The sequence below is a fragment of the Protobothrops mucrosquamatus genome, unplaced genomic scaffold, assembly GCF_001527695.2.
Source record: "Protobothrops mucrosquamatus isolate PMUCROS unplaced genomic scaffold, P.Mucros_1.0 scaffold281, whole genome shotgun sequence".
In the NCBI taxonomy this organism is placed as follows: Eukaryota; Metazoa; Chordata; class Lepidosauria; order Squamata; family Viperidae; genus Protobothrops; species Protobothrops mucrosquamatus.
Window position 1 is genome coordinate 460,428 of NW_015386625.1, and position 25,435 is coordinate 485,862.

A 25,435-nucleotide genomic window follows, 5' to 3' on the forward strand; every position below is an offset into this window, starting at 1 on the left:
AGGAGGCTTAGGGTTGGCACGCTGCCAGGAGCCATGGTTTGTTCTGCAAGCTACAATGATTAGGCTTGCACAAAACATAAGCCGGGGTTTACAACCCTCCACTTTGCTCACTCATGCAAAGTGGATCCATATTGAACGACTCATGGTTCATGGAGTAAGCCACCCTGAGCTAGGTTTGCATGACATTCTAAGGCTGCTTTTAACAAGAACTAAAAAAATAAAATAAAATAAAATAATCCTCCTGTTTCTCTCAAAGCATTTGGAAGAAAGTTATCTGAGGTTGTCTGACTAGACCAAACCTGATTCTGGATGCTGAGCAAAAGGATGCAGGTATTTATGGATTTCTATGGAAACATCCTGTTACTGAACTTTGGAAGTGGGCTCGCACCCTGACTTAAGCCTGGAATACATCACATTTGGTGAGGTTCAGACATTGCCATGGGCTGTAGACTGTGCTTCCAGCCACGGTGGTGGCATAAACAGGGAGCTAAAAAAACCCTAAATCATCCTTAATAACATGGAGAAGAAATGCAATCTTCTGAATACCTCTGAACCCACTGCCCCAATTAAATTCCATTGTTTCACATGAAACGTCCCTGCAATTGTCTTTTTTCCCCTCACTGATGCTGGGTTATTGTTGTTTTTCATGAAAACTCTCAGATGCAGGTATGGCTTAATCACCATGTATAAAATCCTAACATCTGTCGGAGTCTCAGAAAAGATACCTTGTTCTAATTTGTCCTGATTTTTTTTTTTTTAGAAAAAGGCTCTCAGATAAACTAGAGCTTGCTAGAGGAAGTGATACCAAAAGGCATTTTAAATTGTCTTTTTCTCAACTCTAGTTGCCTGGCTAAAAACCAGAAATGCTACACATATGGATCTTTTCTGAGGTTATGTTTCAGAAATAAACTCGGGGCAGGGAGATTGAGAGAAAAATGCTCCTAAAAATAGCATTTATTCTGCCTGCTTTTCTGTATGGTCCAAACTCAATATGGGTGTTACAACAGTAGAGTCGAAGCTGTGACCCATAGCTTCAATTCCACCATTGTAGCTGGTGGATTGGAGGTTTTTTTGACACACCTGTCAGGGAATTTCAAATTGGTTGACCATTTCAGTTGCATCAGAAGTATCTGAGCATTTTGGCATGGATCTGATGAGGTCTTCTCCAGTAGCCCTCCATCCATCTTCCACCTAATAGGTTCCTTTGCTAGCAAAAAGAAATGATGTTGCTGACAAAAGAATAACAACCCATCAAATCCTTTTCAGAAGCAATGTCTCCCAATTAAGCGGTGCTTAGTGTGGAAAATGGAAAGTACTCCAGAGGAAAGTCATATGCCAGCAGACTCTCTCAAATTTGTGGGAAAAACAAAATCTGAAAACAATTGAGAAACGTAACCCTAGAGAACACCATGTGAACAAACAAATCCAATGTCTAAAAGTGGGTCCCCTCCATTTTTTAAAAAGCAGGATTTGACTTAATTTAATCTCCAAAGACTAAACAAGATTGGGCCTTGTAGTACTTAGATGGAAGAGACTAAGAAATTCTAAATCAAACTACTTATTTGTAGCCAAGGAAACAACATGGACGTGTTCATGAAGTCACCCAAGAGTCAAGCTGGATTCAAGAGAAGCTTGGTTGGACTTCTCTTTCCATCTAATGCAGCCTGGATTTGGGGGGCTCTGAATTATGGAGAAGAAAAGCTGTTGAGAAGATGAGAACCTGCACTTCAGGTGGCTGGTCATCAACTTTGGAAAAGGATCATGGGCCCTAAGCTAAATTGTAAAAAAAAAATAGTTCATAAAATCTATCTATCTATCTATCTATCTATCTATCTATCTATCTATCTATCTATCTATCTATCTATCTATCTATCTATCTATCTATCTATCTATCTATCTATCTATCTATTTACCATCTATCTTTCTGGCTTGACACCATACAATACTCCCAATCAATAAGCCATATTACAGCTTAGCAAATTGTCAATAATGAAAGAAGACAAAGAAGTCCTTTTTCCCCATGATATCTAAGTTCTGATTTACTTCTCTTGGTGGCTATCAGGCTAGTTCACAGATAATTGATTTTCAGTGAAACATGTCAGTTGAACAGACATTTAGAATTTTAAGCAGTACATAAAGTTTTTTTTTAATGAAACTATTTGTTGTCTAAACCAGTAGTAGGAATCTGAGCTGCTAAGATAAAATGTGATTTTCCATCTCCTTTTTTTTGTCCCTCCAACCAAAACGTCCAGTTTGCTCCCCCCCCCACTTTCTGCTTATTTCAAAAAGACGCAATCACTGCAGTGTAAGTCCTAAAAGAGGTTCAGTTCAGTTAACAAAAAATAAGTAATTTAATCTCATAACGTAAGTACAGAAAAGGGCCAAATAGAGGTGACATTCACCAAACGTTGGCCACCTAAATAATAAATCTTATTTCCCATCTGCTTTTCTTTAAATCTAAATTATATTGTAGAAAATTGTCCTTAGACAAGGCTGCACTGAATAGTCACCTATACAGATTTTCTGAAGTCTACCTTAAATATAAAAATATAAAAGGCAAAAATTGCTTCCCTAGGATGGTGCTATTTTACTGGTGTTTTCTTCTCTAACTGTTGCTTCAATCTCTGTTTTGCTTTAATCTCAGGGGTAATAGCAGCCAATTTCAAATCACAAACAGTGGATGGGATGATACAATACCACTAGGAAACTAATTAGCTTGGCTGCATTGTGACATCACAAAGGCAGGTGAGGAAGGCAAATTGAAAATGCAGGAAGGAGTGGACATGTCAGCAATTCAATGTTTTTGTGAACTTTGGAAAAAAAAACACAGCAATATGAATTAATTTGGCTCAGATGCATTCTTGAAATGAATATGCTTAAGGCTTAGGAATAAACAAGAATCCAAACAGAAGAGAATATTGGTAGCTAGGGATTCAGATGTACCCCATCTGAATGGGGTTCAGATGTACCCCATTCCATACTTTATTTGCTTATTTTTGCCTGGTATTAGGAATGTTTTTATGATATCAAAAGGAATTGCTGGACCATGTAGTCTACAAAATGTACAGAAAGAATCAAGACTCTTGTTTATGGGGTCCTTTATGGTGGTGTCTGAGCTTGATTGTTTTCTTGCAGATGCTTCATTACCCAACCAGGTAACTTCATCAAGGCTAGACGGGAATGGGATCTGCCTTCTGTTTATGTACAAGGAATCAAGGAACCAGTTTCCTACCCACATTACATTACATTGTATGTAAACAGAGAGCAAACCTCACTGCCTTCTAACACTGATGATGTTACTAGTTGGGTAAGGAAACATCTGCAAGAAAACAACTAAGCTCAGAGACTGCCAAGGATCCCACAAACAAGAGTCTTGATTCTTTCTGTACATTTTGTTGATTACATGGTCCAGCAATTCCTTTTGATATCATAAAAAATATTCCTAATACCAGGTAAAATAAGCAAATAAATAAAGTATGGAACATCTGAACTATTTTAGTCTCTGGAGTCCCTGGTGCTCTGAAAGTTTGATTGTGCTATTTTTGTCTGTTGTAGAATTTTGTCTGTTTATAGAATTGTGGAATTGTCCTGCTGGAAAGGATTATTTAAGCCAGCATCCCGTCGTCACTGCTGGAATCCAATTGAAAGAATCTTGGAAAAATATCTACCTAGCATCTCCTTGAGCCCATCTAATCAAGGGTAACCTATCACCTTTTGAGGTAAGTGGTGGCCCCAGTGTTCAATTTCTCATACTTGAGAATTTTGTATTTCTACTGGTGAAATTACAATCCCTTATCATTCATTTAAGGGATCTGTTTCCCAATGGCTTGTCTTCGTTTCGAAAAGTGAATCAGCAAAGGAGAGGCATGAAAACTTCTCTACGCCAATTTTCCATATCAAGCAATCTTGTCACTCAAAAAGCTTATTCACAATTTAAGATAATTGTTTTCCTTCCTTCCTCTTCTCTGCCAACTTTACTCAAAGCTCTTTCCCCCCCTTGTCTCCAGAAGTCAGTATGAATCATGACTGTAATGAAGCAATTTTCTGTTTAGAGACTCTACTCAGAGCTGTATTTTCTTTTCCAGCACACACACACACACAAAACATAATAATGTACTTTGGAGTGAAAACGGGTTCTCCTTTCAGTGGAAGAGATACACAATGCATTCACTCACACACTCTGGTTTTCTACTTGCTCTCACTCCATTTGAAGAAGGAGAATTTGCTTTAGAAATTATTTTAAAGGTAAAGAGGGTTTAGGGGAAAAAATAATGTATACTGTTCTTGGATGCAATTTTAGGCTGCATTAACAGAGGATTAGAATCAAGATCACATGAAGTGTTAATACCACTTTATAAGGCCTTGGTAAGGCCACACTAGGAATACTGCATCCAGTTTTTGTCACCATGATGTAAAAAAGATGTTGAGACTAGAAAGAGTGCAAAGAAGAGCAACAAAGATGATCAGAGGACTAGAGGCTAAAACATATAAAGAACGGTTGCTGGAATTGGGTATGTCTAGTTTAATGAAGAGAAGGACTGGGTGTGTGTGACATGAAGGCAGTGTTCCAATATCTCAGGAGTTGCCACAAAGAAGAGGGAGTCAAGCTATTCTCCAAAGCATCTGAAGGCAGGACAAGAAGCAATGGATGGAAGCAACCTAGAACTAAGGAGAAATTTCCTGACACTTAGAACAATTAATCAGTGGAACGACTTGCCTCCAAAGTTGTGAATGCTCCAACACTGGAAGTTTTTAAGAAGAGATTGGACAGCCATTTGTCTGAAATGGTACAGGCTTTCCTGCCTGAGTGGGGAGTTGGACTAGAAGACCTCCAAAGTCCCTTCCAACTCTGTTATTCTGTTCTTGTGCTTAGTGAGTTATCAGATTTTTCAGCGTATGATTCTCCATCTGCCTGCAGTCTCCTGGTCTTCTCACATCTTCATTCTCTTCCATTCTCAGGTGAGAAATTCCCAGGAATGGTGCTTCTCTTGCCTCTAAGGACGAGTTTTGTCCTAGAAAACAATCTCTCCTTCCCTCAGGATAATGTAATTTCTCTGCCAAAAGCTGTGCCCAGCTTTAATGCAGTCTGGATAGGGCAAAAAAGATCCCTGGTTTACTTTAGTCCCGAGTTTAATTTTGGTGGGATTTTGCCAGAACTGTTGAGGGGGAATATTAAAAGCTCAGACTGGTATTGTTCATCTTGCAAATGATTTTGCCTCCCTCATTTCAAAACATAGAAGACACTATAGCTTATTTAACCAAGTCATTTTTCTGTTTTTCTGCTGTTGCCTGAGGTCTAAGCGTGACGGTGCAGATTGTGCATAAAAGGTTTAGGCAGGTTGGATTTATACATTATTTATGTGTCATCCTATAGATACTGGAAAAAAAAGTCTCCACCATAATAGCTAACAAAACAGCACTCTACCCAAGGGGACAGTGTCAATAATAGTAAAATCAGCTCTGAGATGAAATTGGCACATGGAGATGCATCCACGTAGCTTTCTTGGCGATTGCACAGAAATAGCTTAATTCTAGGATGCTTTTTTTTTTTCAACATCCAGCCTAATCTGCAGTGTTGCTTAAATCCTTGGGCCACCTTGTTGGTCTTCCATGTTAACAAAGTCCAACCTTCTTGAGTTTTTTTATATCAGCCAAGAAGCTCTCTGAATTATAGAAGTACTTTTTCCCCCAGTAGAAGTTCTTAGTGGGCGAGAAATTCCCAAGCAGAGGCCAATGTTCATTGAGCAATAAATAGTACAAAACAACAATAAAAATGGTCTTACGAGGAGTATATATTACAGGGACACTTCTTGGAGGTTTCACTCATTGAATTCTAAACACCAATCTTGGAATAATCCAGTTTTTTTCCCCCTTGGTATTATATTGACTTCAAAGTTCTAGGGAGATTGTAAGCTAGCTTGTAAAAGAGATGAAGATAATAAACATAAGAGGAACACTTCTCTTCGCTGAACAGCGGGAAGCAATTGACTCTAAACCAAAATTTTATCTACTGGCGTCTCTGGTGCAACTTCGCTAGAGAAATAAATGGTTTTATTCCTTGGATTCTATCCGTTCCGAAGTGTTTTGCCTTGTTTAGTATTCCTGAAACATATGCAGACATAGTCCATTTGTTGCCATTCTTAACACTCAACACTCATGCAGAAAATATGGCAAGTTTACTGGGGGTAAATTATTTGATTCTTCTGTGTATATATAAATTTAGTGTCTGGGAAATTTAAGCTCTCACTTGACATCACTGATCAATTCCATCTCTGAAACAGTCTTGCTGGCATTACTTACTTTAACGGAGTTTTGTGTTTAGAGTGTGTGTGTGTGTGTGTGCAAATGCATTAATCCTACAGAAGAAAAGGAATTCAATATCCAAAGGACTCAATTGCTAGTGCCCATTAAAATAATGTGCCCCTCAGCATGAGAAAAAGGATTGGAATGGATTATATAAAGTCTAGAGACTACACATTATTTTTAGTTTTCTATATCAGGATAGAATTTCGCTTGAAACAGATTCAGCTTATGAGTGAAACAGCCAGGCTTCAAGACACTTACTTGAACTTGCTTTGTCCATGTTGGGTGCTTCATTAGCACGCTTCCATTGGTCGTCTTTAATCGTCTAATGTCATTACATTTTTCTCTTTTCGCAGTTAAAAAAAGAAAACCATGCAGTGTTTAATGTAAGAGGTTTTGTGTCATTATCACTTACGTTGCATTTCAGGGTTTTAATGGAACATGTCAGCTCTGAAAGAAGGCTGAAAAACAGGAAGACTATGGCGATGGCTATTGTGTATGGAAATTATACACATGCCAAATAGATATGTGTATGTGTGCAAATGTGAATAGACTTACACAAACCCACATAACACAGTTTGTTATAGTTTTTGGTCAATCGCGGGCTTCTATCTTGTGTCTACATGGGATGGATAATGAAATTTACATTGCAACCTTGTAATACAAAGCATCCATCACAATGTTGCACACAAATATGTAGCGAGTAGACTTTGTATCATGGTATCATAGTGCAGGTTTCATCACTGACAAAATTGGGGTTTGCTCGAGAAATCTCTGTGCCCAGAACAAAGTAAAATAGGCCAAAATGAAAAAAGAGAACCAGATTAGTTTAGTGGGGAAGGCACCAGTCTAGAAACTAGGAAACGGTGAGTTCTAGTCCCACTTAGGCACCCAAATCAGCTGGGTGACTTTTGCTCAAACACCAGGAGTCCGTGAGTTCTAGTCCCTCTTAGAGGCATAAAAGTGGGGCCAGTCACTCACTCTCAGCCCAGCCCAGCTAACAAATTTGTTGTTGTGGGTAAGATCGTAAGAGGTGTGTTGGATATCTTCACCACCTTGAGTTGTTTGTAAAAATAAAGGAGGTATACGAATAAATAAGTAACAAGTAATAAAGAAGAAATATGAGCATATTGGCATAAGCCAAATAACACTTGGGCCCCAGTTAGATCAGAACTGGGCCAAATCTGAAAGGATCATTTCTACAAGAAATAGTACAAAATTTGGCCATGCTCAGAGGAACATTTTGAATGTGTTAACTGCATTCAAATCAATAGATAATGGGTCAGTTCTACTAGCCCATAACAGGGCAATATAGGTGGCACAAATGTCTTGGAGAAAATAAACAGTACAATAAAGAATCATTAAATCTCAATTTATACTTTACCAAATATACAAGTCTGGACTTAAAGTCCTATGGAATATTACGGTACTTTCTAAGACTACGGATGATAAAACTTTAAAGTGGAGTTCATTACACTAACCAAGAGTAGTTAAATAGGCAATGTACTTTTTTCAGCTGGGAAAGAATAAAAAAAATATCACCAAGGTAAAGGACATTTAATTCAGACAATTCCACTTGATAGTTTCAAATAAAACATTCTTTGCCCATCGGAATATCAAGAGACCTAGACTATCAAGCAACTTAGAACCAACAGTGAGGACTTCCTAACAGTGAGGACAATTAACCAGTGGAACAGCATCCCTTTAGAAGCTGTAGGTGCTTCATTGCTGGAAGTTTTTAAGAAAAGACCAGACAGCCTTTTGAAAGAGTATAGGATCTCCTGCTTGAGCAGGTGGCTGGACTAGAAGACCACCAAGGTCCCTTCTAGCTCTATTCTGATTGATATTGATATTGACTTTCACTACTGGACGAATCATCAAAATAGCATCGTAAAAAATATCAAAAGAAGGGCTATCATATTTTTTTCTTTTTTCTTTTTTAAAAAGGTCACCCCTTGCCTCAAACTCATAATTTGAGTTCACCACTTTGGGTTCTTCTGCTTCTGGCTAAAGGTGTTGATGAATTGCATCCTTTTAAACTTAGGTCTAATTATCAATATTCTCTAGGCCACTTCTTATAAGCTTAGATAAGAAGAACTTAAAACATATATGTCAAGTTGGGAGAACATTCCCCAAATCATTCTATCTTCTTATGTTTTATTGTAAGTGGGATATAAGGTAAAGCTATTTTCACAAATTACATTGAGCCCTAAAACATAGTTTTAAACATTCAGTGACTGGTTGATATAATTCCAAGACCAAAAAATGTACATTATGGCTTAAGGCACAATATGAGCATAGCCATTTTTTTCTACCAAGACAGTGCTACACTCAGTTCAGTGTAGCGAAAGGTCCATCATGTCAAGTAACTGACTCTTATTTTATCACTGGAATGAAATAAGAGTCCTTCACTGTATTAAAGAACAGCAGGATTCCATGAACAAACCCATAGCTCAGTTCTAGGAGATAACTGGGGGGGAAACAGGATATTTACAAGGAGCCTTTATTTATTGAATCTATGTGCTCCACACATCCAACACCAACTAGCAGTCGGAAGATAAGAACTCCTTAAATGCACAATACATGGACAAACTTCACCATAGGTTTAACTGGGAGAGTGTGAACTTCTAGACCAAGCCAAGTTCAAAAGTGCTACAGAATCCCTGGAAGCTTGGCACTCAGAAAAAGTCAGCCATCAATAGACACAGAGGTAAACAACATCTACATACCATTCAAAACAGACAATCAAAAACCTAAGAAGGAAACCGAAAGACCAAAAGACCTCCTGGTCAGCAATCAGCCCAACTGAGCAGATGTCATCACTTGCATTTGTGATGACATGACCTGATGCACCACGCACCTCTACCTGTAGCATGCATAAAATACACAGTTCTGGCTGAGGAATTCTGGGAGTTGAAGTCCACAAGTCATAAAAGGGCCAAGTTTGAAGACCCCCTGCTTTAGCGTCTACTGCAAAATAACTTATTTCTTGCACGTCTGCTCTCAGTTATCAGCATTTCCTGGCTGGTAATGAAGTTCTTCCTTTGTTCTTTCTATCTCAACGATCTACAATAAACTCTGCCAACTGTAGTATGAAATGCGTGCTACCTAGTTCTGTAACATTAATGCGTGCATATTTGGATTACAGACAAGAAAGCCTCAAAGCTCAGTTCCTGGACTACATGCCCAGCTGAAGTTTTTGTTGCTGGTAATGCATATCCATTTGTATCCGCATATATTCCCTAAAGATAAAAGTCTATCCAAATGTTATGAAATGCAAAAAATAAAAAAATCTGGGAGTCTGTCAGGCTTCTTCAATAATTAATTCGGAACATAGAAGATGGAACTTTTGCAACAGTTTCCACATGAAATAAAATTAAGTGGATGGTGTTTTAGAGGGAAAAAAATAATGTGGTCAGTAACAGTTTGCAAAATCACCAATTATGTTTTGACCTCATTCACTACATGGTTGTGTAGGGTATTCGTTCCCCAACGCTCATCTGACAAATGGCAGAGAATAAAATTTTTAGTCATGCCATAAGTTAAATGCTATGGCTTCCAAAAAAAAAAGCCTCCCCCCCCCAGTAATTATCCCCCTTTTTGAAGCTGATTTGGAAAGTCTCTTTTGCAGATGGGAATAAAGCTGTCCCTTGTTTAAAGTAAATTTGCTTTAAAATGCTTAACTCGGTCCTTAAGTACCTCTACACCAAGTTCAGAATCATTATGGAAAACACTAACACGCAGGAATCTTTGTGGAAAACACTACAATAGTAATCAAATCCACTGCCTGCGTTCTTCCCCAACATTAAAGATTGGTGGGCACCCAATGTCTCTGTTCCTTGCTTGCTAAAGGAGCATGCTGTACAATGTGATGGTTTAAGAGATGTAGTTGTCATGGCAACATCAGGAAGGAAATATCACTGAGTCCACAACCAGACTAGAATCCTGCACACATTCTTCTACCCGAGTCCAAAAGGTTAGCATAAGATGAGCATGAAAAAAACAACAACAGCCTGTACCACTTTCTCCAAACAGTGGTAATAAGCCTCAGCCTAGTGCTTTCATTTAATATAATGCTGAAAGAAAGTGGGGTTGATTACTTCCAATATCACTATTTCCCAAGTCTTTAAGGTTCAGCTGAGACTACTTTCCCCTCTCTGATATATATGTTTTTTTCCCTTTAATATATATATTTAATTTTCTTAGGGTTTATGTTAGTGTTGTTTAATATTACAGCGACTAAAGACAGAAAAGTTACCCTTTGAAAGCTAAATCTGATCAGCTTGTCTTTTTCAGTGCCTTAAAAACACAGAATTGCAATTAAGCTACCTTTTGGCTTATTAAGGCATATGACGCCAGTGTTGAGCCTTACGTGCAAACTAGACTACTAGGGTTTGTTGTACAAACTGTGATTCAAAGCCTACTCCCTCGGAGTGGTATTGTTTCTATATTATTCTATGTGTATTATTCGTTTTTGATATTCCTGCACCGTGTCAATGTAGCTTAATGCTATCAACGAATCAGGACAGAGATCTCAATCTTAGTTAAAATGCGGCTTATTGCAATAAGCAAAGACGGGCAATCTGTACTAATTAATTTTGAATTCCTTGGTTCCTAAAAAAACAAAAAGAAGCATGTGAATAATTTTTTGAGGTAATGGAGAGAATGTTAATAGCAATTTTACAGTGAAAATCTCTTTTTTTTTGTGCAAAAGAATTGACATGTCCTATATAATTTCAAATCCATATCTGCAGGCAATACAATGCTTTACTAGTGGATAATTTACATATTTTACATTTCATCATCATCATCATCATCATCATCATCATCTGACTTGCACTGTGTTGCTTTCAGCTCTCTGTATAGAGACCCAGAATCACTTGCTGAGTGATAATAAAAATGGAAGAAATAAGTAGAAAATATTATTATTGAATTACACATTCTATTTTTAAAATGTTATTCAAAACAAAACGCAGCTCCATAGCAACATGCAATGAAGGTCACTGGAACACGATTTCATTTATAACGTAGCAGGCAAAAAAAAAAAAAGGAGGGTCAAACATTAAAAGCAGCAAAGTGTAAATAATTCAAAGCACAGAGAGAAGAGTCTATAACTGTTCCTTACCTGCTCAAGCAAATAAAATGCATTAAACAAATAAAAATATGTTAAGCAAATAATAATGTATTAACCCAGTGCCTTAAAACTAACAATGCAGAATTGATGTTGAGAGAACTTGGCAGTTTAAGTTGCCATTCTGTCATTTTAAAATCCCAACATACTGTTTTACTCCGGGGTATTATCGGAAATTACTAAAGTCTGCCTTTTCAATTTCCCATGTTCTGGAAGAAGGGTGGGCTGACGGGATCACAATTGGCCCAGGACCCTCCAGAAACGTATAACGCTATCCTGCACTTTTATACTGCACCAAACTCATACCATTAAAACTTTTATCTGTCTGAAAAAGGTGTCCCCCTCTCATCTTTCAATAATGTGCCCCAGAAGTCTCCTGTGGCCCTTCATTAGGTTATGGGCCCCTATCGCTTTCCATTCCAAGAATAAAAACAGGACTTGCAAACTGTTACAGAAGTGAGATGGGACAACTTAGAAAATAAATTTAAAAAAAAACATTCGTAGTCTTAGGAACATATAATTGTCCTTCGAAGTCCCTCCCACCCAATTAACTCTAACCTTTTTTTTAGAATAGAAGGGTTTAACATGACTTAATAACCAGCTGGAGGCAGGGGACACACACGTGCACCAATAGAAGAGAATATTTATAGCTCAGGGTTGAACTGTAGAGTTCAAACTGTTGTTTGCTTTCTTTCAGAAGTTTCATTATCCAGCCAGGTAGCATCAACAGGTAACATCGTGAGCACTGATGATGTTACCTGGTTGGATAATGAAACATTTGCAAGGAAACAAGCAAGCTCAGGTAGCACTAGAGACCCCGCACACTTTTATGCGTGACAGATCGGAAGAACCCGCTCAAGAAATAATTTTTTTACAAGGCGATGCTCCAAGCATTCGAAGAGGAGAAACACAACGCACTGTCACTTCAATCTTATTTCAACTCCAGCCAAGTTCATTAATTTGTGCACAGGCACATCCCAAAGCTAATCCTAACATTAGTCAGGTAGAAGCAAACCCAAGCCAAAAGAAAATTAAATGCATGCAAAACACATCAAACTATGTTTCCTCTGGTCCACATCAATCTGGCCATTGCTGATAATAGTCTTTTGCATCAAGGGTGGTACGTATTCTTGTAATCTTGGTCCAGTTCTAAAATAAGTCCTTTTTTCTTTCAGAACACTAAATCAGAAGATTGACTTCCAGAAAATCTCCAGAATTCCTTGGAGGAGAGGAACATAGAACATAGAAAAATAAGGCTCCTTGCTCAAGCAGAAGACCCTAACCCAGGGGTCTTCAAACTTGGCCCTTTTATGACTTGTGGACTTCAACGCCCAGAATTCCTCAGCCAGCGTGCCTGGCTGAGGAATTCTGGGTGTTGTAAGTCCACAAGTCATAAAAGGTCCAAGTTTGAAGACCCTTGCCCTATACCATTCTGGACAAATGGCTATCTAATCTCTTCATGAAAACCTCCAGTGATGGAGCACCCACAGAAAAATATGACAGAGGCCTAGAACAGTAGGTTCTGCATATTCCTAATCTATATTTCCAAGCACATTGTTTTAGTTTTCTTACAATTTTTACTATTTTTATTAGACAGAAACAAAATGAAAATAACCAACTTCTGCTTGCCACAATAGTTTTATCTTCTGAATTAGGAAGCCACTGAAAGTTAGTTGAGGGGGAACAAGGTTCAATGTCTTCATCAGGCTCCACTTGTGGGCTTCCTGGAAACATCTGCATTGGCCAACTGTGAAAAACAGGATGCTGGATTAGACAGGTGGATGTTTGATCTGCCCAGCAGGACACATCTTCTATTTTTATGTACATTAGAAACTGTATAATAATTAGAAACAGCAAGGAAGAGACATCCTACATTCCAAAGAGACAGTGGCAACATTTCAACCCACAAGCACGTATTTCTAAACTAGTGATTAACAGGCACCATTTCAGGTGCTGTTTGTGGTTCCACAACTGGTTTTGTGACACACCTTCTTTGGTGGCCCTTATATGATGAAATATACTACACACGGAGTCTCAGAAAGCATCTTCCATCCTTGAATTGATAAAGAACCATCCTTTTTCAATTGGATGGAGATTGCTTCATACATTTTTTCTTGCATCTCTAATTGACTATTAATTTTATTATTATTTGGTTTGGTTTTAATTGCTGTGTGCGATCCAGCATGGTTAAGACCAGGATTGTTTTAATAAATGTTGCAAATTAAAAAAAACCAAAAACCTAGATTGGAGAACATATTCCCATCAAGGTAATCTAAAGACTCACCTGTCTTGCTGGATTCAGAAATCACAATAAACCTGTGTTGTTTTAAACACAGTTGAATGAACAAGATACCATAGCTCAGGTGTCTGAAGTTTGCATCTAAGGCTTTGGGAGGTCACCTTTAGCCTTAGCAGAATGGCATTCAGTAAACCAGTTGCATTTACACCTCTGACATAATGATCCATTTCTTTCCTAGGTGACAGTCAACATTTCACGCTATAAAATGTATTCATTGAACAATTATGCCTCATTAAGTTCTTTTTAAACGTATTTTTATATAATGCGCCTGTAGACCTTATGGTTCCTCCAACATGCTGCTTGCTTTTTCATAGCTCCATTTGTATTCCTCAAGCCCCCCCCCCCCCCACTCCCAGGACTGGCTATTTGACTTTGTTCCAGCTACCTAGTGTGGGCTGTACTAACCAAGAAGGCTGCTGGACACATAATTTTGCAGCCCAGATTTACTAGCCTCAGACCGTGCTCTTAGACTAGAGAGTTGGAGAAGAAAGAATCAATTCTGCTGCTTCCCTGGGATCTAATTTATATTAATAATTTGAAATTCATGCGATACGGTGGGGGATAGAAACATCTTGTCAATTCACACTTTACATCAGGGAACCTGGAAGAAGTGCATATCCGAATGCTGCTATCATATTTATGAAAAGCCCGAGGTCAAAAAGCGATGCCTCTTACCTAATTCAAAGTCCCCCCCTTTTTTTTTTAATGCCAAGATGTTCCTGTTATTTCTCACAAAATGAGAACAATACAGTGCCTGGTGTTATTTTTTTTTCCCCTCCTCTTCCAGGAAAAGCAAAACCAAACCTTTCCAAACAGTGTGACTTGCTCCATGGGTAGAGGTTTTACATTTTAATTCCTCAGCCAAACCAAATTACTATGGCAACAACTTTGGTAGACAAGAGAAGTCATTACAATAGTTAAATCCTACTCCGTCGGCAGGTTCCTATATGAACCTTCCCTCGCTCTCTCCAGCCCCTACCTGGATGTTTGCTTCTTTTTTACAATTCAGTTTTCAACCAAAAAACACTCTCTTTTCCCTCACATATTTTCTCAACTCCTGGAGGGATTATCCCTCCCCTGCTTCATTTTTTTAGGCTCTTGGCATAACCTGTAATTGGAAAAATAGTATGGAGAAAGGGTGCAGGTGGAATTAAGGAGGCTGGTGTACATTTGCAACAGTATTCTTTTTTTTAAAAAAGGTTGGATTTGAGACCCTGTCCATCTCCTAAGTTCTGGGGAAGTTATCAGAACGCTAGGATAAATTGTGCTTTTACAACCAGAAATTGTTTAAATCTTACTGGCAGACGCTTCCTAACAAGGGTAAGCCTATAAACCAGTGGTTCTCAACCTTTTTAATGCCGCGACCCCAACCGGTTGTAAGTCGAGGGCTAAACCGGTCGTAAGTCGAGGACTAAACCGGTCGTAAGTCGAGGACTAAACCGGTCGTAAGTCGAGGACTACCCAACCGGTCGTAAGTCGAGGACTTTCCCTGCCCGGGAGCGCCGCGCATGCGTGGTTCCGCCCCCTGCGCCGGCCGAGGCATAGCTGGCAAGCGGCAGAGACGGAGCAGGCCGACCACCAGCTGGCCCAGCCCAAGGGAGGTAAGGCACCCGCCGGAAAAGGGGAAAAAAATGGCGGACAAAAAAAATGGCGGACAGCCTTGCTTGGCGACCCCCGTGAAATGGTCGATCGACCCCAAATGGGGTCGCGACCCATAGGTTGAGAACCACTGCTGTAAACGATGCTTAAGATAGACTACTAGTAGATAGGCTGAACGTTCTGGTGTTCCCTCACCTATATTGTTGAGAAGCACTTACTCTAACCTGCTGCAAAATTCTCTCTTGTCCCCAGCCTTAAGAAAACTAGAAAGGAAGGTGCTTCAAATTTATTTAGTGGCCAAACAAGGCTACGAAAAAAGCCAGAATTTTAAAACTTCGCCACCATTCATGTGCCAGTCCTAAAATTTCAGAAGCAGCTGCCTTTCAACCTTGAATGGATGTAAAGTTTTAGATGTTCCATTCCTGAAGGAAAAGAAGCTAAACTTCTAGATCGAAAAAAGGGCTAGAAGAAAAACAACCACATGCTAAGGGTTCTAAATAAAATCCATATAAGTAGCTACACTACTGATTACTTCCTGGAGCTTTTAAAACTGGCAGTTCTGTAATATCAGAGGCATAACCAAGAAGCCCCTGCTTCTGGACTTAATTGGCAGAAATCTTGAGTTGTGTAATAGAGTCTCTTGCGATGAACATACCACATCCATCAACGATGATTCCAATATCGCTATGAAAAAAATATAGAACAATTACGACTGCAATGCTTTAAGTGAAAGAGTGCCTTAATACAAGGCCATACATACCTAAAATATCTGATCCATGTGAATGATTAATTCTGCAGCATCACTGACCAAGCCAAATCCCTAGAGAAATGGTGAAGTTTATTTTTTCTCTCTCTTACCTACGCAGTAGGAGGTAACATCATTAGAAAGCATTTTAATATTTTTTTTTTATAATTAATTTCAAGAAAGGTACATTGAATAGTAACAGTAATGACATCATTTACAAACCAAAAAAACGGTGGTTAAAAGTACAGATGCTGTAGATAGTAAGTAGATAAACTCCACCAAGAGGCTTCCACCTGAAGCGCAACTCAGATTGTGCATATGACAGTTCTGTTTCTCAAATATTACCCTTTAATAGTGACCTATTAAAGAGGCTAGTAGGTATCTGTATATGGCAGGGCCGGATGCGTCATGCCGAAACCACACCCACCCCAGCTCCGGCAACGGGGAAAAAGTCGTGATATGTCGCGACACGTCATGTGACGTGGCGAGCTTGACACCCCTGGTATATGAAGACACGGGAGAATATTTTTAAATCTAGTAAAAATGAATTTTATGTGTATAAAAGGTGCAAAACCTTTTGCACTGGTAGTGTACTCCTATAAAGATTTATTTACCTTCGCAGTCCCACCATATGAGCTCTATTGGCATTTTGATTTAGAGGGGGGGTGGAAAAAGATAAAATGCCAAGCATTAGAGACTGTGGCCCAAAATGGCACATTTTTAAATTTTAATTAAACACCTTCATATCTCAATTGAATGTGGCAAAAACAGATTCCTGCAATTATATACCCCAACATGATTTGCAAATATAAAGTAACCAAATTATTTCAGCTAAAACATGGATCATAGCTTCAAGAGTTTCAATTACATTTGGGGGGGGGGGAGGAAACAATTATTACCTGTCAAAGTTTGCTTTTTATATTATCGTAGCGCATCATCAAGTGTTTCTCAGCTGAAGAATTCAAATTATCCAGGTCAAATTCAACTTCAAATGTCGGTTTCTCCTCATAAATGGCAACAGCAACAAAGACTGCAAAATGTGCAGTCAATCCCCACACGGTAAATGACGCCTGATGCTCTGGGTCATTGTATTCAAAGAAATGCATCAAATATGGAGCGTGTCCATTTCTTTTTAAAGGCAGAAAACTGTGTTTCCCAGGATGTATAAAATATTCCAGCGGCACTGAGAACACATGACTGACTTCTTCTGGATTTGGTTGGGCTTGAAAAGTGTCTTCTATGAGGGCCACAACTGGAGTTACGATAGAATGAGTCTAAAAGGAAGAAAAGTAAAGTTATAGTTAAACTGTAATGTTTCCAATGAAGGACTCTTGCAATTCTCTTTAATCGTATTACTAAATAAATTTGGGGGAGGGGGGTCTCTAGGGTCTTACTAAATGCGAATGTCATGGTTCCGACTGATGAACTCAACCAAGCAAACATCTTCAAGACCAGGGGTCTTCAAACTTGGCCCTTTTATGACTTGTGGACTTCAACTCCAAGAATTCCTTAGCCAGGCACGCTGGCTGAGGAATTCTGGGAGCTGAAGTCCACAAGTCATAAAAGGGCCAAGTTTGAAGACCCCTGTTCAAGACATTCCAATCTCTTAATGCAAAATTTTATTGAGCACACCAATTTGGCACATTATGAAAACAAAACCAGCATTGAATTTTCCTTCCTTCCTCTGGGTCAGGTCACGTTGCCCAATCAAGTGGAAAAATATTATTATGAGAAAGCATCTCTCAATCTGGTGTAATGTCCTTAAATCTCATGGTCTGGCTTCTTAGTCTTTGAAGTCTGCATACCAAACTGATTCTCTCCCTTCCCCGAGTTCGTTGGCAAGTTGAGAAGCAGTAACTGTTGCAGCAGGGAGACAAAACTTCAAAACTTGATAGTGAACGAGGGACCATAAAAAAATATAGTCTTCACTTTTAAAACTCTTAATGGGATCTCAATGTTTTTGAAGACAACTGGGGACAAGCCTTGTACTACCTAAACATATATTAAATAATACGAAGGACGTATAAAATTCGTAACTCTGGTTTGAGGTGTGAAACAAGCTTCCATTGTGGAAGATTTATTTCTGAAAACTACTGTAACCCAATACTGGGAATGGCATTGGATGGCGGTCAATGGAGCATTCCAGAATTCCCAGGTCAATTAATTTTGCACATCCCAATTTGTTATGTTGTTCCGGACTGCTCATTATGATGGACCCCCCCCAAAAGTACTTATAATCTGATTCCAAAATTCCAATGGCTGCCCCCCACCTCCCCCCAGTGATGTGACTGCATTTTGGCTACTTCGCAACCGGCCCGCATTTATGGCTGTTTGCAATGTCCTGTGGCCATGTGACTCCAATTTCTGATGTTTTAACGGGCATCTGCTTCCAATTTTCAGCAAAATACCCCCTAATGATTGCTTAACGACTGCCGATTCAATTTAGCAATCCTGATGACTCACTTAACAACTGCCACACACACACACAAAAAACCCAGGTTAAATCAGGTTGGTCACATGATGAGCCCTTTACAACTTTCACAACTTACAACTGTAATGGGGAGAGACGATCTGCATTCCTTATAATTATAAAACTTAAAACAGAGTTCATTCTTTGTAAAGTACCTTATGTATCTAAAAGATTGTTTCTGGATGACTATAGGATTTTCCAACTCTCACCTTAAAGAAGGCAACCTGGGGGAAGACACCTGTGGTTCCCTCAAGCAGCAGTTGAATACTTCAGATGCTACCACTGAGGAGGTCCTGATTGTGACCATGCAACCTACAGGACATGAGCAAGCCTTCCCGGCAATTTGTAATGCAGACTTTTTTTGGAATTGGTGGAGGGCAGAGTTTAAATATTTGAGTCCTAAGTCACTAAAGGACACATAGACTCATGTCAATGCTGTCAATACAATGCCAAAGATCTTTTTTACAAGGTAACTGGACTTTCTTGTTTTTCTTTGAAGACGTTTCGCTTCTCATCCAAGAAGCTTCTTCAGCTCTGAAAACATCTTCAACGGAAAAACAAGAAAGTCCAGTTGCCTCATAAAAAAACCATCTTTGGGATAACTATGACTTGGGTGACTGAGAAACTCCATAGACTGTGGATACAATGGATTAAGTCTATTGTCATTTTAATTAGTGGCTACAGATAGTGAATTTGTTGTATCCCTTTTTAAGGCACATTCAAAATAATCTACAGCTTCTTTGAACTATTTCAGACCCTGGGCTGCAAGGTGATCAAACTGGTCAATCCTAGAGGAGATCAATCCTGACTGCTCTTTAGAAGGCCAGATCCTGAAGTTGAAACTCAAATACTTTGGCCACAAATGAGAAAGAAGGACTCACTGGAGAAGAGCCTGATGCTGGGAAAGATGGAGGGCATTAGAAGAAGGGGATGACAGAGAATGAGATAGCTGGATGGAGTCACTGAAGCAGTAGGAGCGAGCTTAAATGGACTTCAGAAGATGGTAGAGGACAGGAAAATCTGGAGGAACATTATCCATGGGGTCGGGATGGGTCGGACACGACTTCGCAACCAACAGCATGTACCTACTTTATCTATTCCAGGAACAAGTCTACAGATGACTTCCACCTGTTCAGGAAGGAGACCCACTTCTTCTTCAGCTTCTCGAAGAGCTGTGGCAACTTCATCTGTGTCTGCTGGATCCCTTCTACCTCCTGGAAAGCAAACTTCTCCTGGAGATGTTCTCAACTGGAATTAGAACATTAAAATGGTCGGTTGGGGAAGTCAGTCAGATGTTTGGACTGGATACGGCATTTTTATTTACCTATCAAATACTTTTCAAGAACCTGGGATAGGCCGATGTTATTGTTTGCTGTGTAATTATCATTATCATTGAAGTTTCTTCATCCAATTTTAAATCCACAGTCATGTTCTCCCAGTTTGACATTTCTCAGTTTATGCTGTGCTTATAAGTTGGTTAATAATAATGGCTTTCGGGATTGATCATAAAGAGCAAAGTCAAGAAATATTTTAATTTAATTTTATTGAATGCTTAAATTAAATAAAACATTTAATTTAATTGCAGACTAGGACCTAACAGAGCTGCAACGAAGGCTTTGAAAAGGATATTGCAAATGTTATGATATGTCTAAAACAAAAAAAAAAGATTAGTATTCTTCAGGCAATGCTTTTTCCTGTGACAGTCTATGGATAATAATAATAATAATAATAATAATAATAATAATAATAATAATAATAATAATAATAGTAGTAGTAGTAGTAGTAGTAGTAGTAGTAGTAATAGTAGTAGTAATAGTAATAGTAAAGTTGGAAGGGACCTTGGAGGTCATCAAGTCCAACCCCCTGCTCAGGCAGGCAATCCTATACCATTTTGGACAAGTAGCTGTCCAGTTTCTTCTTAAAAACTTCCAGTGTTGGAACATTCACCGCTTCTGGAGGCAGGTTGTTCCACTGGTTAATTGTTCTAACTGTCAGGAAGTTTCTCCTCAGTTCTAGGTTGTGAAAGTTGGATTTGGAAGAAGCATAACAGGAAAGAACACCAACATGTTTCAACACTGGTACTGGAGAAGAGACTTGGACAGCCAGGAAAACAAACAAATTGATCACACACAAAAATCCAGTTGGAGTCACAAGATAACAAGATCTCTGGGCTCCAATTATATTATCATGCCAAGATGGGAGTTCTCTTAAGAAGTCCATAATGCCAGTTTAAGACTAGCTGCACTTATAAAATCCTAGCTTAGATCAAGAACTACTCAAAGTTAAGAGTCACTGAAATCAATGGGCTCAGCAAACTAAATTTAGCAACTGCTATGCATAAATCCTGTGGGGTTTCATAGCACTCATTTCCACTTTAAATATAAACTCGAGTCTCACACAGGGAGGACAAAGATCCAAATATTAGGTCAGTTGTTCTGTGCAATCTCTTGATCTTCTTCTTTATTTCCATTTTTATTCAAAATCAATACCATCAACATAGGAACTTAGCAAGCACAGGCATGAACCAGACGGACTTTCATAACTTCTGAATTCCATCCTAAGGGAGTTATTATGAGCTAACAACTGGGTGCGGGGCATAAGTGGTTTCACATTGCAAAACCACGTTATAATAATAAACATGCACAATATACACATGTCCCAAACAAAACTAAGATGCTCAACTAAACAAAAAAGTAGGGGCCAAATGGATGAAAAGAATAAATCAGCAAGTAACTGTTAAAGCACTTGCATCGTGAAAGATGAAATCTCTCCTAAGATTATTTTCAATAAAACGCATTATACAAAAACCATGAGAAAAATCGTATTTTCTACACTCAGATAATTCAGCAGAAATGTTTCTGAAAATCAAAGATGTGGGTCCATTAGAAAGAATAATCTGAATTAAAGTATTAGTATTTATTTAATTGCATTATTCATAAATTATGGCAGATAGGCGTAGAGATATGTATGTGAATGTGTACCTGTCTGATTGCATTTGTTCTGTCTTGACTCGTTTACTACATCCTTAACTACTTACACCAAATTACCTCTGATTCAGGTTAATTACAAAGCATTTAAAATCTAACAAGGCAGACCACAATTATTATAGAAAAGGGAAGATAGAGAAAAGTTTTTTTTTCCCTTTAAGCTTCAGAAAAAATAAGCTATTCCTCCAGCTCATGGAGATTTAAAGAAGCAACTTGCTTTAGCAAATACATTTAACATATTTACTTGGACTACTGCTACTGCTAAAGTTTCTTGCTATTTTGGCTGCTGGTGACAGATGAAAAACACCCAAGGGAAATCAAGATGTAAACATTCCCCTGTCCTCAGATATTCCAACTTTCAAATTTATTGCATCAAATTTTCAATTAATGGCTGTAAGAAAAGAAAGGCAGTGCTGTATTGGATGGACTGATTATTAGTAGGGGAAAAACAGAAGGGATTATTGTGATGTAAAAGGAAAAGTGAACACTGTTGGGAGAATAAAATGTAGGTTTAAGTACAGGTAGTCCTTGACATACACCAGTTCATTTAGTGACTGTTTGAAGTTATAGCAGAACCCAGAAAAGTAAGTTATGATCATTTTTCACACTTACCACCACTGCAGCAACCCCAGGGTCACGTGATCAAAATTCAGACACTTAGCCACCAACTCATACTGATGATAATTGCAGTGCCCTGGGGTCATGTGATCACCTTTTGCGACCTTCTGGCAAGCAAAGTCAATGGGGAAGCTGGATTCATTTAAAAACCGTGTTAGTAACTTAATAACTGCAGTATTTCACTTAACTGTGGCATAAAATGGGGCAGAATTCACTTAACAACTGTCTGGCTTAACAAAGGAAATTTGGGGGCCAACTTTGGTTGTAAATCAAGGATTACCTGTATAAGGAAGTTTAAACAGAGACTGCGTCCCTCCCTCAAAAGGAGACACTATCAGTGTTAGCTCTACTTATCCAGACTGAATATATTTCTATACATCTGTCCTCTCTTTTTATTTTAGTTTTTTTTATTTCATATGCTTCTAAAAATATTCACCAAATTAACAGTGAAATTAGTTTTGGCTTTCATATTTACATACCTTCATTGATCTAACAGTGAAAAGAAGACACAGCTTTCCATCTTTGACCATCAATGGGATAAGAACTGAAGCTTTTGGTAATTGAATGCTGGAAAATCTGTCTCCAATGTCAAGCTTCCTTAACTGCAGCTTTGCCTTTTCTTTTATGCTCATTCTAGAATAAATAAAAAGAGCAAAACCTTTATTAAAAACAAATCAATCAGAAACGTCACTCTGCGATAATGATAACTTTGCAAAAACAAACATGAAAAATGATATTGTCAAATAGATTGCCTTTACTGCAAACACAGAGACATATAGGGGTCCTTAAAAGTTGGAGAACCCTTTTGAATTTTCAATATTTCTGAATAGACATGACCTAAAAAGCATGATTTGTTCTCCACACAAATCGTAAAATTAGAACAGAGAACCTAATTAAATAAATGAGTAGAAAACATAATTTCATTTATTTATTAAGAAAAATAATCCAAAGCTATAATTTGCAATGAAACAGGACAGTATTGGTGGTAATGGAATAAAACTGTTGCAATGCCGTAAGATTTATTATAAAAAAGCAATATGAATCAGACACATGATATTGAACAGTATGACCTTTGCTTTATGAGAAAAAAGCATGGCTGTGATAGTTTTACAGCTTAGTTTAATAATGAAATATTTCTGCGGTCTTACTGGATGACGTATCATTTAGATTAATAAATGTAAAATAATTGCCACACTTGATTCCACAGGGTATCAGAGGAGGGAAAAAAAGATTCTTACTTGAATTATAATAAGTCAGTTAAAGACGCTGAAAAAAGGATTATTTTCAAGAATTGCATACAGGGCCACGTTTGCATCCTTATACACTCCAAAGCAATTTTATGGAATTGGGTACAGTTCTTGAAGGCCAATATATAAATTTACAAAACCGTTTGAATTTAAACAGCCCCCAATCCTCATGGAGAACTACAAATACATACATGGAGTCTCATTCAGTCACTTAATAATAGTCCTTATTATTCTCTACTTGCATTTTACACTTAGAATTGTGTATAGTGTTTAATCTTAGCAATGGCCTGCCTTGAATAAAGTACCACTTAATTTTGAGTTAGGATTATTACATTCTTCAGTAAGAGACTTAGTTTTAGCATAGACTAATGACCTTGTGCTGTGCTGTCTAATGCTAACAGTGCAGAATCAGCGTTTTACAAAATAAGTGCTAACTTTCATCAAAAGCTGAAGTCTTGACTAAAAGGGGATTATTGTCTATCCCAAAATTGGTTTGGGGGATTATCCCAGGCTGAAAAATCCTCCATTTCAGCAGTTTAGGCTGCAGGAAAAGAAAATCTCATTTACTTAGCAATAAACTATTAAAACTTATTGGATCTTAGGCTATTCTGTTAATGGTGTCTTAGATTTTAATACCACTTTTGAAAATATTTATATATTACGTCTGTACTGTATGTGCATATGTATATGTGTTTGCAATTTCATAGACCTAAAAAGCAGCATTAGTACTCTATGTGTAAATGTTCAATTACTAATGTCTTTCCTTCTTCCATTTAAAAAACAAACAAACTTGCTCTGACCTTACCCAATTGTTTCAAGTGGCGAAACCGGAATACAAATATGTATCCTGCTCATCTCTTTTCCTTGCCTGCAGGTTTTTTCTCTCTCCTCCTTTCAAACAACCAATTTCTTTTTTTAAAGAATCAGGAAAACTGTGCTCTTAGAATCCTGGTGCTAGCAAGGACAATATTGAAAATGTTTTATATTTAATATAACACTTATGTTAAATATTTTGATATTTTATCAGCTCCATTTCCAAAGGAAGAAAAAATAAAATAAAAAATATAGCCTTAAAGTGCCAGCTTAAAGAAAATTCCCACAACTCTCTCTGTGTTTGTGTGTGTGTCTGTGTGATGTCTGTCTCTGTAAACCAGGAATAGGCAACCTTGGCTTTTATGACTCGTGGACTTCAACTCCCAGAATTCCTGAGTCAGCATGGCCTGCCAGCATAGCTGGCTCAGGAATTCTGGGAGTTGAAGTCCACGAGTCCTAAAAGCGCCAAGGTTGCCTATCCCTATCCCTGGTGTAAACAAATAAAACACAACATATAAACACAATTGCTAGTTTCTACAGCAGACTCGCCCCGCGAGGCCCCCCTCCAAGGGAGCCGGGACTCCATAACCCGTAGTCCACAAAGTAGGAACCCCCGCAAACGGGCGGCGAGTCTTGGTTCATAATTACCTGCCCGGCTCGCCATCCGCAGCCGCCATCTTTACCATCTGCCTTTCCGACCTTGCGCGCCTATTCGCTCTGTTGACGTGGATTGACAGCTCCTCCCCCCGCCCTTGCCGCTCCTCCGCCACGCTATTGGATGGTTGGCTGAGAGGCGGGATCAAAAGGGGGAACCGGCGGCGAATCGGGAAGAGGCTTGTGCGGCGGCGTCAACTTCAAAGCCAGGGCTTGGAAGTGCAACCTGAATAAGCCGGTAAAGCTGGTTGTGAATGAAGCAAGGCTGGATTTTTGCAAGGCTGTAGCAGAGTCAAATATGAAAAGGGAAATCGATTTGTTTTTAATTGCATTCATTCAAAGTCCTAAAAGAGATTGAGAATGCGTTGGCACAAATCTTGTCCCAACCTGGTGCTCTCAGTGATGTTGGATCTGTGCAGGACTATTATTATTTATTATTATTTATTATTTATTAAATTTGGGCCAGTGTTTCTCAACCTTGACAATTTTAAGGCATTGTGGACTTCAACTCCCAGAATTCCACAGCCAGCAATCCTGGCTGTGGAATTCTGGGAGCTGAAGTCCACATG

The 25,435-nt window shown here is 38.6% G+C and overlaps 1 protein-coding gene across 1 annotated transcript; it reads right to left on the minus strand.

Moving 5' to 3' along the window:
• Positions 1-12,641: 12,641 nt before the first annotated feature.
• NUDT7 (nudix hydrolase 7) lies at positions 12,642-24,905 on the minus strand. Its single transcript, XM_015814759.1, has 7 exons — positions 24,861-24,905; positions 22,632-22,785; positions 19,637-19,795; positions 16,977-17,351; positions 16,093-16,152; positions 13,054-13,181; positions 12,642-12,653 (listed from the first exon to the last, which is right to left on the minus strand). Exons 1-4 carry the CDS (start codon positions 24,896-24,898, stop codon positions 16,980-16,982), a joined length of 723 nt encoding a protein of 240 aa, XP_015670245.1. The 5' UTR covers positions 24,899-24,905; the 3' UTR covers positions 12,642-12,653; positions 13,054-13,181; positions 16,093-16,152; positions 16,977-16,979.
• Positions 24,906-25,435: the final 530 nt, after the last annotated feature.

Excerpts from the sequence above, each read along its gene's own strand:
- NUDT7 (XM_015814759.1), bottom strand. The coding sequence starts at position 24,898 with ATGGTAAAGATGGCGGCTGCGGATGGCGAGCCGGGCAG. Across the intron at positions 22,786-24,860 it reads GCGGATGGCGAGCCGGGCAG|AATGAGCATAAAAGAAAAGG; the intron begins GTAATTATGAAC and ends TATTTATTCTAG. Across the intron at positions 19,796-22,631 it reads TCACTGTTAGATCAATGAAG|TTGAGAACATCTCCAGGAGA; the intron begins GTATGTAAATAT and ends TTCTAATTCCAG.